The sequence below is a fragment of the Lutra lutra genome, chromosome 1 (assembly GCF_902655055.1).
Source record: "Lutra lutra chromosome 1, mLutLut1.2, whole genome shotgun sequence".
NCBI classification, from domain to species: Eukaryota; Metazoa; Chordata; class Mammalia; order Carnivora; family Mustelidae; genus Lutra; species Lutra lutra.
The window spans coordinates 125,789,939-125,805,998 of record NC_062278.1 but is presented as its reverse complement, the minus strand read 5'-3'; the positions used below and the strand labels follow the sequence as shown (position 1 = coordinate 125,805,998).

General features: G+C 47.3%; 1 protein-coding gene across 8 annotated transcripts in view; it reads right to left on the bottom strand.

Moving 5' to 3' along the window:
* Positions 1-14,899: 14,899 nt before the first annotated feature.
* The window catches only part of NMNAT3 (nicotinamide nucleotide adenylyltransferase 3), a 115,997-nt gene continuing 114,836 nt past the window's right edge, over positions 14,900-16,060 (bottom strand). For 6 of the 8 annotated variants that reach the window (XM_047735687.1, XM_047735697.1, XM_047735653.1 and 3 more), the window contains one exon: positions 14,900-16,058. In XM_047735687.1, coding sequence (XP_047591643.1) covers positions 15,692-16,058 — 367 coding nt within the window. In that variant the 3' untranslated portion in view covers positions 14,900-15,691. The remainder of the gene's footprint in view (positions 16,059-16,060) is intronic. The other 2 variants (XM_047735714.1, XM_047735721.1) reach the window with 2 other exon arrangements.

The following is a 16,060-nucleotide window of genomic DNA, read 5'->3' as shown; positions in this document are numbered from 1 at the left end:
CTAGACAGCTGAACCCCTATCTGGCCGGTTCCCCTTCTCTTTCTCACCTAGCTCTGGGATGCTCAGGCCATCAGTTGTTTGCACAGACCCTGGTTCTGTGTTCCTCCCTACTAGCTCAGGGTCTGTCTCAGGGAGACAGGTAGGGCAACTTATCCCAGCCCTGCCCCACCTGAAGGTGCAGGAAGGAGTCCCTGTGGCTCAGTCCGGTGGATGGGTGGGTCCCAGCATGGACTGTGTTCTCTGTGGCATCACTCAGGGCTAGCCATGGCCCTGGGTTTCCTTGTCTGCCGAACTCACCAGAACAGAGAATCAGCCAAAGTCTTAAATAGTCAACTGGCCATTTCTTGGTCACCCCAAGCTAGTCTAAACTCTTCTTCCTGCTCCCCTGAGTCATCCAGCTCAGACAGCTGGATTTCTCATGCTCCCCAACTTTCTCTCTTTGTGCTGAGTCTCCTGAGATGGCTTATGCCAAATGCCCAGCAGAGCACCTGGCCCACAGCAGGGTCCCAGTACGTTCTGGCTCTCTGCCATGCCCACTTAGATCCCTCCATGCTCTAGGCAGAGAGGCATGTCCTCCTCACCTGTCTGGTCCTCCCCTGTGCATCCCAAAGACTAGCATCTGGCCACTTTATACATTTCCCACTCATCTGACCTCACTCTTTGGAGTTAGCTGTCTGGCTGTTAGTTCAGCTTGTGCTGCATTTGTCCCCTCAGTGGGTTGGTAGACTCTTGCCCTTCTGGGTCTCCTTGCCAGAGGGATCTCCCAAGTGTGACTCCTGCTGGCTGTGCTGTCCCTTGCAGCTGGGGGCCAGTGGTGAGGGCAGGGTTTAGAGATATAATGCTTGGTTTGAAGTTGAATGTTTTACTGTCTAGCTGAGTGATCTTGGGGGAAGGGACTTATCCTTGCTGTGCCTCAGTTCTGACATCTGTAAAATGGGGACACTCTGACTACCTACCTTTTAAGGAAGTGAGAAGCAAAGGAGACAATGGATGAAGAGGGGCCTGACACAGAGTATACTCCAGACACACTGCTGTTTGAGCCAGTGGAGACTTATGAGTGAAGGAAAGGCAAGGGAGAGAGAGTGCTGGCCTGTGCCCCCTTCTGGGGCCTTAAGGTCAATCCAATGAGTTGAGGGGAGAAGTGCCCTGTGAGTGTCACGATATCATTAGGTATCATCATGGTTATCCTTCCTTAGCCCTCTCTGTCCTGCTTGACTTAATCCATTATTCAGTATGTTTCAGAGTTTGTTTTTGTCTGGGGTGCTATCACTTGGGATGTATAAAGCAAAGAGAGTAACAGAGAAGGGTGTATGAAGAAAAGTGGAGGATCTGTGTGGCTGGCAATCGGTGAGGGCTTCCTGGAGAAGGTGAGGCTCCAGCTGGATCTTAACAACAGCCAGGATCTGACTGGTGAGGAGGAGGTGAGGGGAAGGAAGAGGGGAACAAAAGAGTGCTGAGGAAGGAGCAGGCTTCTTAATGACTGAAAGGGAGAGAGATGTAAGCACTCTACAACATTCTGATTGGGCTTGCTTCATTCCCTAGCTTTAAAGAATAGCAGTGGAGATCCAGGAGCCATCCCAAAGAGCCACCGAAAGCACAGAGAAGAAGCAGGCAGTGGGGAACTACCTAGGAGCTGTATGTGTATACAGTGGTGCTGGTAGGCAAAGTGAGCAATCCTGGGGTGGAAGGAGGGAGGACAGGAGCGAGCCAAGGGTCCCCAGGGTGAGCTGGGGGAGAGGAGAGCTTGGAGGAGCTAGGGAGCAAATGTGCCTTTCATTCTTCAGTGGATCAGTCTGCTCCATGGGGATAAATTAGAGCTCAGGGAGCCATCTCCATGAAATGATTCATTGATTGCCCACGATCCTTATAATTGCCCTGCATGGTGGGCAGTCCTGTCCCCTCATCACAGAGAGGTCAAGCCACTTGCCGGATGTCCCTAGTTGTCGGGGCAGCAGAGTTTCCTCGGGGAGAAGGGGTTGGAGCAGAGAGCCCAGGAACAGACTCTAAGGCTCCGAGCCTCCCCCAAAAGATGCTCCTTGCAAGAAGCTGGGGCAGAATGTGCCTTCCAGCCTCATCCCCACCTTCTTTGTAGGGCTCCCGCACCCAGAGACTTGAGTGTCCCAGCAGGGGCCAGACAGCCACATACTCCTTCCTCATGCTTATTAAGAAAACCTTCCTCATCTGACATCACACCCCTGCTTCTCTTCTAAAGGGCCCATTTTATTTTGGTGACTTGTAAAAAAAATCTTCCCTTTCCTGTGTTCAAATATGTTTCTGAAGTTATTTTATGGAGAACGACCCCACTCCTATCCCTGAGCTGTCGCGGTGCCATCTGTGAGGTTAATGTCTGAAGGGATGAAAGGGGCCCAGCTAAGCTGCCTTCCTGTGTCGGCTGTGTTGAGGAGTGAGAGGCGTTGTCAAGAGGCTGCGGGGGCTGAGGGGCACCAGGGCCCACTGAGGATGCTCTTCTTTGATGCATTCATGAATATGCAAATGACACACTGTGTCTACAAGCTGCAAACTCTTCCACCCACTTTGTGGGGTTAGTCTGGGGATTTAGTTCTGTCCAGGAAATGCCTCTGCAGAGTTGGTCAGTCACCTTTCATGGACACATGATAATTGTTTCTACAGATTGTGACACACACTACATGGGAAGCCTTTTCTATCCTTCCCTTCCCTTCCTAACCCTTTCCTTCTCTTATTACCCTTCCCTTCCCATCCCTCCTTTCCTGTTCCCTCCCCTTCCCTTCCCTTCCTTCTCTCTCACTCTTTTTTGCTTTCCTAGCTGTTTTGTTGTGGACAATTTTAAATGTACATAAACATAGAGAGAATTGTATATGGAACTCCTATGGATTCACCACCAGCTTCAACAATTATTAGCCCATGGCTAATCCTGTTTCTTCTATATTCCCACCCGCCCCCCTCCCATTTTCAAAATTATTTTGAAGCAAAGACCACATATGTCCATTTCATTTCATTTGAAAGCATTTCAAGAAGTATCTCTAAAAGATATTCTCACCAAAAACAATCACACAACACCATTATCACAGCTAAAAACCAATAATACAATTCCTTAATATCATCAAATATCCAGAAAGTGTTCACTTATTTCATATATTTTTTAAGTCTGTTTGAATAAGGATCCAAGCAAGTTTCATACATTGCCATTGGTCAGTATATATCTTTTTTTCATGGCTGATCTTCTCATTTAAAAATATTAAATATCAGGGTATCTGGGTGGCTCAGTCAGTTGAGCATCTGACTCTTGATCTCGGCTCAGGTCTTGATTTCAGGGTGGTGAGTTCAAGCTTCACACTGGGCTCTGTGCTGGGTATGGAGCCTGCTTTAAATTTTTTTTAAAAAAATATAAACATAAATATATTATGTAGTCATGCTTTCCCTTTCTTAGATAAACAGTGGCTTATTATATCCCTTTTTTTTTAAAGATTGTATTTATTTATTTATTTGAGAGACAGAAAGAGAGCTGGGGAGGAGCAGAGGGAGAAGGACAAGCAGACTCCACCCTAAGCACAGAGCCTGACGTAGGGATCTATCTCAGGACCCTGAGATCATGACCTGAGCAGAAACAAGAAATGGACACTTAGCTGACTGAGTCACCAAGATGCCTCTAACCATTTTTTTTTTTTTAACTTAAAATCACTCCCTGTATTACAGGGAGAGCTTCCTCCTTCCCTTCTCTGACGGCACAGTGCTCCATCGTATGGTCGAGCCACAGCGTCTGGAATCCATCCCCTGCTCATGGTTGTTCCCAGTCTTTTGCTGCAACAAAGAGTGCTGCTATGAACAGGTTAAGTCTTTTTCTATTTTTGTGAGTGTGTCTTTGGGATAGATTCTGAGAGGTGGGATTGCTGTGGCAAAGGACAAATTCTTGAAGTGCTCTTGCTAGATGTTGCTGGGCTCGAAACATTTCTCCAGCATCGACATGTGGAAGTGTCTGTTTCCTCACTAATGGATTGTGTGGTCAAAAGCTTGGCTTTTTGCTGGTTGAAAAAGTGTATCTCAGAGCAGTTTGCCTTTGCTTTTGGGGAGGGTTTTGATGCCACAGACTGAGCAGTCCTTTCCTTATTTGGGCCAGGACTGTAAAAGCCCCAGGCGATCCCCTGTGTCCCTGTGAGTGACCATCAGATTGGGGTGAACTGCTGAGCACAGATGGGACTTCTGGGTTTGTTTTATTAAATTGTGTTTGTAAAGCCCATCTGTAGTCCTTACTCCTCCTGCATGTTACCTCATGGGAGTGATGGCTCCATGTAACATGCTACCAGAAACAGTGTATGAAGCTCAGGGCCCCAAGGAGAGCAGGGCCTCCCAGGGTCTGGAAAGATGGCAGGGGCCCTATGGGCAGTCAGAGACATCCGCCATCTTGGGAGGCTTCCCATGGAGTGATGGTAAGGCAAGGGGGGTCACTATCCTGTACCTTCCTGCTATTCTAGCTGCAGGGTGGTGGGACAGCTCCCCTGGCTTGCTGCCAGATGGCGAGAACACCTTGGAAAGGGCGGTAGAGAAGAGGAAGACTGGCAAGGGTTTGGCCTACAGTAAGGAGGTGGTCCAGCAGGCAGAGCCAGGATGCGCAATGGGGAGATCTTGTGAGTTGTGGTGGTTTCATGAACAGAGCACCTTCTACTTTATCACCCCAGATCAGCTCTGCAGTCTTCCTTCCTTTCTACAAAGATATCTAGGTCCCAACTTTTCCATGCTCTGGCCCCTTAGACATCTATTTGCAAGGAGAATGCCTTTTGGGATGTGAAGCCTGGGTCCTGTGGAATGTTGTGATTGTTGTGTGAATGTTGTGATGTGGGAGCGGGACGATGACCTGTAACTGGTGGAAGTTCCAAGGCTGTGCCGGGGTGGTGATTGTGCTGGAGGTCCCTGGACCTGATGGCCCTCTCCAGGGGTGGAGACCTTCTAGAGTAGAGGCCCAACCCAGATGGCAGGATCGGGAGTATTGTGGTGAAGTTACAGCCACCTGACAGGACAACTCCCAGGACATTGGTTCAGCTGGAAGATAGCATCTTGTACAGTGGCATAGCTGGTAGGAAATTTGAAGAGGTCCTCTCTGATCTTTAGTCTGATTTCAGTCTTTAAATGGCCATTTCATCTGAGGAGCAATATGGTACACATAAAGACTGGAGATGTCATGATTCCATGCCTTGCTGAGTCATGATGGTGATGTGGGGTTTTTTGGTCAGAAGTTATACTAAAGGAATTTTAAGTGAGATGGTATTAGCAATTAGGTTATACCAGAGTCATTAAAAGGTGAGAAAGGGGTCAGTATAATTTATCTGCCTACTGCTAGCCAGCCAGCATACCTCCCTTGGGACAGGCCTATAAAAGGACTGAAGTGGGAGGTGGGGGCAGGTTATTCAAGAAGGTGGGCAACTAGGAGCAGCCACTGCCATTTCAGATAGAAGACAAAGTGTTGGCTGATTCTTTTTTTTTTTCTTTTTTAAAGATTTTATTTATTTTTTTGACAGAGAAGTAGGCAGAGGAACAGGCAGAGGGAGAAGGAGAAGCAGGCTCCCCACTGAGCAGGGAGCCTGACATGGGACTCCATCCCAGGACTCTGGGATCATGACCTGAGCCGAAGACAGATGCTTAACCGACTGAGCCACCTTGGTTCCCCACATTGGCTGATTCTTAACCTATGTGCATTTGCTTTGTTTCCAGGAAGCCCGGGTTTCTTGTTTGTTTATCACTTTTCCTGCACAGTCTTGAGGTACTTGGGAGGTTGAAACTTAAACAGGAGATTTATTTTGTATTTTCACTTTGGATGATAAGGCTTAAAATATTTTTGGCCCTAATGAATTTGAAAAAAAAAAAAAAAAAGCGAACTCTATACATTTACGACCTTTTCCCCTTCCCTGCCTTTTTAAGGAAGATGGTGGTTTTGTGGACTTTACCCTGGGTCTTCTCACAAGCTGATCAGAGGTGCTAGGTGAAGGGGAGGCTTGGAGGCGGCCCTGACAGGTTGACTTAGTGGACAGAGAAGGAGCAGGCAGATGCCCTTGGAAGAAGAAGGGAGACAGAAAAGGGCAATGGGTAGGAGGGGTGGGTTAGGAGATGAGTCCTCGAAGAGCTGAGGGCTTTCAGAAGTAATTGTTAGGACTGTTATGCACTTTGTGCTGATTATAGCACCCTGGGCAGAATATAACTCCACTGGGTCTTGGTTTTCAGAAGAAAATGAGCTTTAGAGAGGTTTTGTGATTTGCTTGAAGTCACGTGGTTGGATGTCAGGGCTGGCGACTGAATGCATGTCTGGCTCTGTTTGACCCAAAGCCCAAAGTCTTAACCAGCTACTGTTTCCCGAATGAGGCAAAGATCTATGAGGGCTTTGGCCTGCTGGATCTGCTAGATAAACCCTCAGAGGAAAACCCCAGAGAGAAAATACGTCTCCTTAAGTCATCATCAATATGGAAGCAGAACTTGAATTCCCATGTGAAATGAAAGCACAGGGCATATATTCTAAGCAGAAAAAAAAATCTATAAACAGTTAAAGATTAATGTACCTTAGTGAGGCTCTGGCCAGATTTAAAAAGAACAAATCTTGCCAGACCAAAGTTTTTGTGTTCTTGGGGCAGAATTATATAATGAGGGATGGAAGGGAGGCAGCTAGTCAAACACACATCGATTTCCAGGAAGCACGTGACCGGCCCTCTGAGGACCACCCAGAGAGCGAATATAGAGCAGGGCAAGGGAGAGGTGGCCTCCCAGGGAAGGATGACAGGGGTGGGGCGGGCAGGCCAAGATCCCCAATCACCTCAGTGCTGGCTTCAAGGCTTCCATCTAGCGCCTGTCCCCTTAGAAGCACTGGAGGGTAAATAGGCTTTTTAGGCAACTAGTGGAAGATTTGTGCTTCCAAAAGGAGAAGAAATAGGCCGGGAGCTCATTGATTTAGGGACAAAAAACCCATTCCAAATTGTATTATAATAATCTTTGTGAAGACCCTTCTCATCTGTGAGCTTCTTTCACGGTCTGCCGTGCCCACTGACCCTGGACTGACAGAATCCAGTGCAATAACACACCTGGATTTTAGAGTCAGACTGCTCTTGAATCCCAGGCTCACCATTTCCTAGCTGTGTGATCTTTGGCAAGTCACTTGATGTCTCTGAGCCATCACCTTGTAGTGTAATTTTGAGGATTCGGGAACATACCTCTTCAATAAATTCTAGTTTCCTTCTCTTCTTTGTCATCTGAGGCCCTTGACCATCTGACCTCAATGTCTTAATGTCTTTTCCCAGCCCCATCTGTACCCTTTCCCCCTGCAGTCCAGTTGACCCATGTCATCTTCTTTCTGTGGCACTGGTGGCTTTGTCTCCTAAACTCTCCCAGCCCAGCCTTATTCCCCTAGGTTTCCTGGCACAAATAGTCTCCTTCTTCCCTTCTCCTGGATTCTGAGAAATTCTGGGCTCTCCTAGTCATGTTGTTTTGTCCACACTGCTCAGGTGGACAGAGCTCTTTCTCATGTGCACACACTTCCTATGCCTGTTTGGGCTCCCCCAGTGAGCCTGTCGATGATCTGGAGCCAGAGACTGGGTCTTAAATTCCTTCCATGTTCCTCACAGCCCCTGGTCATGGGCTGCATACCTCAGAACATGAGCCCAGTGGATCCTCACCAGAAGAACTGGGGCAAGTGTCAAAGCTGCGCGTTGATGGGTCCTTTCAGCAAACACTTCCTGAGAACCTGGCAGGTGCCTAGAACTGGGCTAGATGCTGAGGACTCCGCTCTGATAAAAATACGATCAAGGGGAGACAGGAGTATAGCGATTAGAGGCTTGTACTGAGTGCTTCTGGGGCATGCTGGCAGTTGAGCATAAGGCCAAAGTTTAGAAGGATGAGTAGGGATTTGCCTGATCGTGGGTATAGAGGACACTCCCAAGAGGGAGTGACACATGCAAAACCAGAGAGCTGGAGGAAAGCCTGGTGTCTTCAAGGAAAGTGGGGTAATCCGGTGTGGCAACAGCATGGCTGAGGGGGAGCCATGGGGGCAGAAGGGACAGCCTGGTCTGACACAGTGCAAGAAAATGTGGAGAAACAAGAAGGGCCAGGCCACGGAGAACACCTGCTGCTCTAACAAGCCATTTGTATTCTGTAGGAAATGGGGAACCATGGACAAGTGTCAGTGCAGGAATGCCACCACAAAGGAAAAAGGAGCTGTCATGGTAATAGGCCCAGGAAGGAGTCTTTGGGCAAGCCTGCTAGGGAGCCAGCCCCCAGCCATCCCTGAGGAACAGAGTGTGTGGGGTGGATGTAGACGGGCAGGAGAGTGACCCATTCTGCCTGACAGGACATTGCAAGAGCTGCTTGGCGGCTAGCACGGTTGTCCTGGTATGAGCGTAGGACGTGAAAGCCATCTGCCCACCCCCCCATAAATCCACCACCCATCCAGACGATCTGCTTTTATCCACCCATAGAACATACCAGGAACAATGTGTGCCTGAAATGGCTGTCTCTCTGTGGTGAGTCCCTGAAATTCATTATCACACATTATCTATAGAAATAAAGAGATGGATATTGTTTTGGTTTGTATAAAAGGTAATGAAGGTGACTCCCTGCAAAGGAATAGGGAAATGAGAATTTCAGCAGCTCTATGAGTCTCCTTAAGAAGAAAAAAATCAATTTACTTAAAAAAAAAGATCTACAATCTGGTAACATCGATTAGAATAAAAAGTACACATAGCATTTGACCCAGCAATACCACTCCTGGGAATCTGTCCAACAAAAGCACTGGTTTGTAAGGGCTTATGGAGAAGGGTATTTATTGCAGTGTTGTCTGTGATACAAAAAAACTGGGGAAAAACTTTAGATAAGAACTTCCTAAACTGCACCTCTGAGTACCATGGTCCACACAGTATTAAGTGTATATGTATAAGAAGATTGTGTGTGGAAACATGCTTCAAAAACACTGATACAAAGTTAGGCAGATGTGTTTATCAGGGGCTTCTCAGAGCTAATAAGATGCTTATTAGGTATTATTTTCTGAAATATTTACTGATCCAGGAGTTGTCTAGGGATGAAGAGCAATGATCAAGATGAATTCTTGCTTTTGGGGAGCTGGGAGTCACCACTGAATCCGTCATTTCCAGAGTGATGAAATTCTCTTATAAGAGGAGGGCAGGGAGTTGAGAGTATGGGTGCAGTGGACAAGTCTCATTTCCCAGAAAGGGCAAGGAGAGGTGGAGAACAGAAGAAGAAATGGGAATCAGCCCAGAGAAGGGACGCAGAGAGATGGCACACATAGGGCAGGGCGCACAGGCGACATGCTGACAGAAGGAGAGGTGTGGGTGTGGGGGGGACACTGATCAAAGCCAGGCTAGAGCAGGGCACAAACTGCAGGAGTGTGCTGTGGGGCACTGGGAGCATGGGGGGCGGGGTGGCCACCCTGGGGGAATCAGGTTTTCACTCCAAGGGCAAGCAAAGGAAGCTCAGATGTTTGAAAAACTCCTTTATTGAGGTATAACTTAAATACCTCAGAATTTGCCCATGTAAGGTGCAGGGTTTGATGAACTTCAGTAAATTTACAGAGTTGTGCAATCATCCTTGCAGTCTGGTTTTAGTGCATTCCTAGCCCCACCTCCTCGCCCCACAGAGTTCCTTGTGCGCACTGCAGTCAGTCTTCACCCCTACCTGCAGGCAACTGCTGCTCTGCTCTGTGCCTCTATCTATAGTTTTGCCTTTTCTAGAAATTTCACATAAACAGACCCATACAACGTGTCATCTTATTGTCTGGCTCTTCCGCTGAGCACTTTCCAAAAGTCATCTCTTTTGTTGCAGGTTCCTTCTTTGAGCTGCTGAGTAATTTCCCATTGCATGGATACATTTGTTTCTCGATTTGCCAGCTGAAGAACATCTGGATTCTCCCAGTTTTTGGCTATAATGAATACTGCTGCTATAGATATTCACACACAAGTGAGGGGACAGATATGTACATGTTCGCATCTCTTTTTGGACAGATTCTTAAGAATGGGATTTTGCGGACCGATTTTAAGCATTCATGGAGGTGCAAAGTGGTATCTCATTTTGGGTCTCTCAAGACCATTGGTGCCAAGCATCTTTTTGTTGCTCATTTGTCATTCATGGATCTTTGGTAAAGTGTCTTGTTTCCAGGATCCCATGTTTGGTGACTCTCTTGAAGAACTCACAAGGCTCAGGGTTAGCTATGCTCACAGCAGCGGGTCATTCCAGTGAAAGGATGCATGGCAGGACTATCGGGAGGGGGGACACATCCAGGAGAGTCGGGGAGACTGGGTGAAGGCTTCCAATATTCTCCTCCTGCAGTGGGGGCCGCACAGAACACAATTCTTCCACCAGTGAAATGCGACAACAGCATGCAGGGTTTCTGCAAAGGGAAGTCTGTCTGAGACTCTGAATCCCCAGGGTTTTATTGTGGGCTAGTGATGTAGGCACTGTGCCTGCAAGACCAGCTATGATTTCTGAACTTCCAGGCTCTTAGGAGAGCAGGTGTTCACTATAAGTCGTATCGTGTGTACCAGCCTAGGCAGGCTGCGGCGGCAGGACTCCGCACCCCAGGTAGACAGAACAGCCTTATCAGTCAGAATCATGGTCAGCCTTCCAAAAGCCAATTTCCCAGATACCAGCCAAAGGCCTGCCTAGGAGCAGGACTTTCTCAACAGCCGCATCTGGCCTGCAGTGTTAACCTTTTCCTACACGGGTCTAGTTCGATCTTTGGATCATCTTTTAATCAGATTTTTAGTCTTTTTATTTTTGAACAGTTGGAGATCTTTTCATAGTCTGGACATAAGTCATTTATTAAATATTAAATACAGGGGCGCCTGGGTGGCTCAGCGGGTTAAAACCTCTGCCTTCAGCTCAGGTCATGATCTCAGGGTCCTGGGATCGAGTCCCGCATCGGGCTCTCTGCTCCGTGGGGAGTCTGCTTCCTCCTCTCTCTGCCTGCCTCTCTGCCTACTTGTGATTTCTATCTGTCAAATAAATAATAAAAAAAAAAATGTTACATCAAACCTTTAAATATTAAATACACATTTTGTAAATGTGTTCTCCACGTCTTGTCTTCCATTTTCTTTATGGTGTCTGTGGAAGGAGTTTGGGTAGGGAGGTATTGTGATCAGATTTGTGTGCAATCACAAAACCGCTCAGATTCGTATGCTGAGAGTGGGTCACAGGGGCCAAGGGTGGGCTGGGGAGACCCATCACAGGAGTCTGGCTAAGAGACGATGATAGTCTGGGCTGGAGGGGTCAGGAGGGATGGAGAGAAGAGGCTGCATGTAAGGAATGCATGGAAAGAAGACAGTGGGACATGGAGACACTCATTATGGATTCCACCAGAAGGAAAGCCGGGCTCTCCAAACTGGTCTGCAGAATACCATATTCTTTGTTTCTAACAGTGGAACTCCCATTAATTTGTGGGATTTCAGTGTTCTAAAAAACTGAGAAAGGCAGGATCCAATGAATGTTAGGGTTCCTCCCGGTTTTCAGGGTTTGGCGCCATGAACAAGACTTTCTGGGGCTATTTTAACAAGTCTAAAATCTTCTGAGGTGTGTGCCTACATGCATTATTATAGATTGTTTGTTAGTCATACATGTGTGTCTGCAATGCTGAGCTCTGGTCCAAGAAAATAACTTCACGACTGAAACTGAGCAAGTCCGTGCATGGAGATCCTGGCTAAAAGTGAAGGCAGAAACACTGTTGGCAAAGGGAGGGCAGGACAGGGATGAGGAAATTCATGTTCCTGTATTGACCCAATTACCAGACGTGCCTTGCAAGTCTGTTGCACTGTTGGTTTAAAATGGGATTTTGCATCATTCTCTCCCAAGCGACAGACAGTATCCTAAATGAAAAATCCTTTCCTCAGGCTGGGATGCACAGCTCCTCTCATTTGGCCAGCATCTGCTACCACGGGAGAACCTTTATTTAAGGCTGGAAATTCTATTTACCCAGGAGGCCAAAACACTGTTTTTCTGTTCTTGCAAAATAAACAAAACACCTTGGCACACTAGATGCAAAGAAGGCCTGAGGGAATGGAAAGGAATGTGAGATCAGGTGTGCAGGGCAGTGTCAATGCAATAAATCAGGAGCACAGCGCTGATACCTGTTTTCCCTTCTGATACTAAAAAAAGAAGGCTACATGAATCAATGAGACAAAGAGTCTAGAAATTGAGAGATATATATGTGCGTGTGTGCGTATGTGTATGTGTGTATGCCCTTACTTTATTATTAAGTAGGTTTTGTTGTGTTGTTTTATTTTAGGAGACAATGTAAAGGCTCAGCACTGGTGGGAGCCACATGGTACAGCCATGAATCAGAGAGATGAGGGCATCTCCTCATCAAGCCTAATTGGGCCTGGTGTCCTGAACCTATGGGAAGGGGGGGCGCTGGCATGCCAGGATGCCTGCTGTGAGGTGCACGCTGCAATAGTGAACCCCTTCCTTAAGGAGTTGATGATGAACCCAGCTCATGATGCTGCTCATTTTGCCCTTTTCTGCCTCAGGGCCTTTGCATATGTTGTTCATTCTGTCTGAAAGCCCAACTGCCTCCATCTATCCCCAAGTTTTGTGAATCCATCTTTCAGGTCCATCTTCTCTTCCCTACTTTCTAGATTCTGTCATCAGGATGAATCCCCAGTGTTTTATGGAGTCTATACTTTGTATAATTTTGAAGGTCACTTTTCAGAAAAATAAAAATGATGAATGTGAAATTAGATATCCACACAATTAGCACCCTCCCCCCTCCCCTGACAGGGTGTTGGAAAAGGACAGGGCAAGTGAGGGACTATGGCTTCAGCTTAACCTCATGGTGAACCTGGGTCTCTGGCTGCAAGGAATGCTGTGTGTTGGCCTTCAGAACCCTCATCCCTGTCTGTAATAAGATGTTTGGTCCTGGGAGTATTTGATTCCTCTCCACCTTCCCACCAGACTGTAAGATTCACGAGTGGAGAGAAGGTCTGTTTTATTCATCATTATACTCCTAGTGTTGTCTAGTGCCTGGTACATGAGAGGTGCACCAAAAATGATTTAAATGAATGAACCCTGAATTCCAAATCACAAAAGTTATAATCACAAGACTTCTAGTTTCTGCTCCTTGAGTCTCTGCTTGCCAGGCTGTGGCTGTCCATATTGAGAGCTCAGGACGTGCTAGGAAGCCTCAGCCTGGACAAACACGGGAGAGAGTCACTCAGGGCATGTGGAAGTAAGGGAGACTGAAGTTGGGGGTGCTTCTGCATCAAGGGCATGGCTTCTAATTTCCACTGTCAGTAGCACTGTGTCCCCCAGGATAAACACGACTTTGTGAGTGGTGGGGACACCTGTCAAACTACCCTTTATAAGAGGATGGTATTCTAAAGCTGCTGTCAGCTCATCTGCCCTGATGAGAAAGGCAGCAGTCGTATCCTTAAACCAGTTGTATCCTTAAACCAGCGGGTCTCAACCAGGGAGATTGTTTTGTGCCCCAGAGGACATTTGGGAAGGCCTTGGGGGCATTTTGTTGTTATATTTACACGTGGCGGTGGGTATTCCTAGCATCTAATGGAGAGTGGCCAGGGAAGCCTCTCACAGGAAAGGGTGATCTGGCCCAGAATGTCAATATTGCTCAAGTTGAGAAACCCTGCATCAAACCCCCAGGATCGCTCACCACCACTTTCTCTGGACACTCCAGCTGTGTTCTTTCTATAATCCACATAGAACAGTGGGAAGTTGTTGCTCAGAGGGTGAGGAGGAAGATAGTCACCAGAGTAAACGTGATGCAATCATATATTTCAACCATATATGCAGTCTACTAAAAATAATGCTAATATTTATTTTAACAGGCACTGTTCTAGGCCCGAACATTGAATGGCTTGGGAATCTTATTAAAATGCAGATTCTGAGTCAACAGGTCTTGGGTGGAGCCCGAGAGTCTGAATTTCTGTCCAGTTCCTAGGGGATGCAAATCCTGCCACTGCGTTTGGGACAGCAAATTTCTTGGCACTTAGGATACTTCAGCCAACAAAACAAAGACCATCTGCCCTTGGAGAACTTCCAATGTGGCCAGAAGTGAACTGGACCCCAAGCAGGGTGGCCAGGCTGGAGGACGGCACTCAGTGCCTCAGGAAATCAGAGCTAGAAGAGAATTTAGAGATGATCTAGTTGAACCGCCACATTTTAGAGTTTGGGAAACCGAGGTTGATAGGAAGGAAGGGAGCTGGTCCAAGTCACACAGCTTGCTGTGGACAAGGCTGTTTGATTCCTATTCACCTACATCACCAAGATTCTCAGAGATCCCTTGGAGTGCAGAGCACAGTCAGGGTGGGGAAGGGCTAGCAGCTTTAGAGGTGGCAGGGGTGGGGGTCTAGGGACCCTCCCCACCCCACAGGAGGGCCCCACTACACTAGATCCAGGAAATCCTGATTGCCTACTTTACTCCTTGCTATCGTGACACACACACGAAAGCTGGGATATGTCTGGGGAGACAGGAATTCTTCCTGGCTGGCCCTTTGTTTTTCTGCATGACGACACCTGCAGCAAGGATGAACCCATGTGAAAGTATGGAGTGGTCCATTCTGAATGCATTCAGTCATTTGGTGAGCAGATGTAAAGGGTAAACTCAAACCGAATTAGTCCAATTAAAACCTCTTAAGGTGGAGTGGAATGACAATCTTGCACACGGGTGAAGTTCCTCTTCTTATCCTTTAGGGCCCCCCAGAAAGGAGCCCTCGGCCCAGAGCTTCAGACTACCCAGTCGTTACAATGTGTTGGAAAGCAACTGCTTTCCCCACTGCTTGTCTCTGGAAACAGAAACTTTTAAATTCATGTCAGTTCAACTGGAACAGTGGCAAATTTCATGGGGTAGCTAAAAAGAAGAGCAACAGCTGGTACATCAGGCATTAATAATATAACAAAGGAAGAAAAAAGAGAAACTTTTCATTAATATCTTTCGATGTCAATTTATTATTTATCTCTTTGCCAATATTCAAACAGGCAGGCGGTCATAAAACATTCAAAAAGATCCTCTCAAACAGTCAAGGCATCTGTTTTACCTCAGTTCCTTTTTAGAAACCTGGAAATCAGGAGTCCTGGCATTTATTAAAAAAAAGTCGTGTTAAAAATATCTGCCGTATCAAAAATACTGTTTGAAGGTCACTTCTTAGAAAGATTTAAAATTGTATCTACAGCTTATGCAGGCAGACGGTAGTTAAGAGCTGTTTCCAAATTTTTGACTCCTCACTTAGTATTATTTTGTTGGAACAAGGCGTTGACAAAGCCCACTCTTTGGTAATTAGCATCCTGTCAAGTCTCTCCCATCAACACAGGCATCCGCACCTGGTTCTAGTTAAAAAATGTGTGTGGGCAGTTCTGAGCTGACCCTCAGGGGCTCTGCCTGGCGCAGAACTGCCTTTGATGCGCATGCCTGAGTCACCCCTTACAGAACAAGAAGGCCTCTGCAGTGACAGGTTCTGAGAGCTGTGGTCTAGTTCTAGTGACCTGTCTCGCCATTTTAACCTCTTTGGAGAAAGTCCATTCTTGAGATGTCGGCACCTGCTCCTCCTCCCAAAAGAAACGTGTATCTTCCTCGGACAGAAGATGCCTCTGAAGTCAACTCTTTGCTTAAGTAAAATAAAGGAAACATGAGAAGAAAAAAAAAAAAAGCCCAAGACCTTGACTGCCCTTTGGTCAGGAGGAGCTCTGTGGAGTGGTGGACTCTTCCCAGCCTGTCTTTCCTTCACTCCTCTGGGTGCTGCTGCCTTTCCAGGAACTGTCCCTGGTGTAGAGATTGTGGTCCCTGATGTAGGTGATGACGGCATCTGGGAGCAGGTACTTCACACTGTGCCCCTGGCTCAGGGCCTGCCGGACATACGTGGAGCTGAGCTCGTTCTGCACGGGCTCCCTGGCCAGGTGAATGTTGTGCCGGTACTGGTGCAGGATGGGCGAGCCCGAGATGTATTCCTTTGGGTTGTGACCTGTGCGGCTCACGCACACCACACCGAACTTCTCCACGATCTCCTGGATGTGTGCGTCTTTCCAGAGGTTGGGGGTCTGGAAGGTCTTCAGGACGTCTGCCCCGCAGAGCAGCTTCAGCTCTGGCACAGCT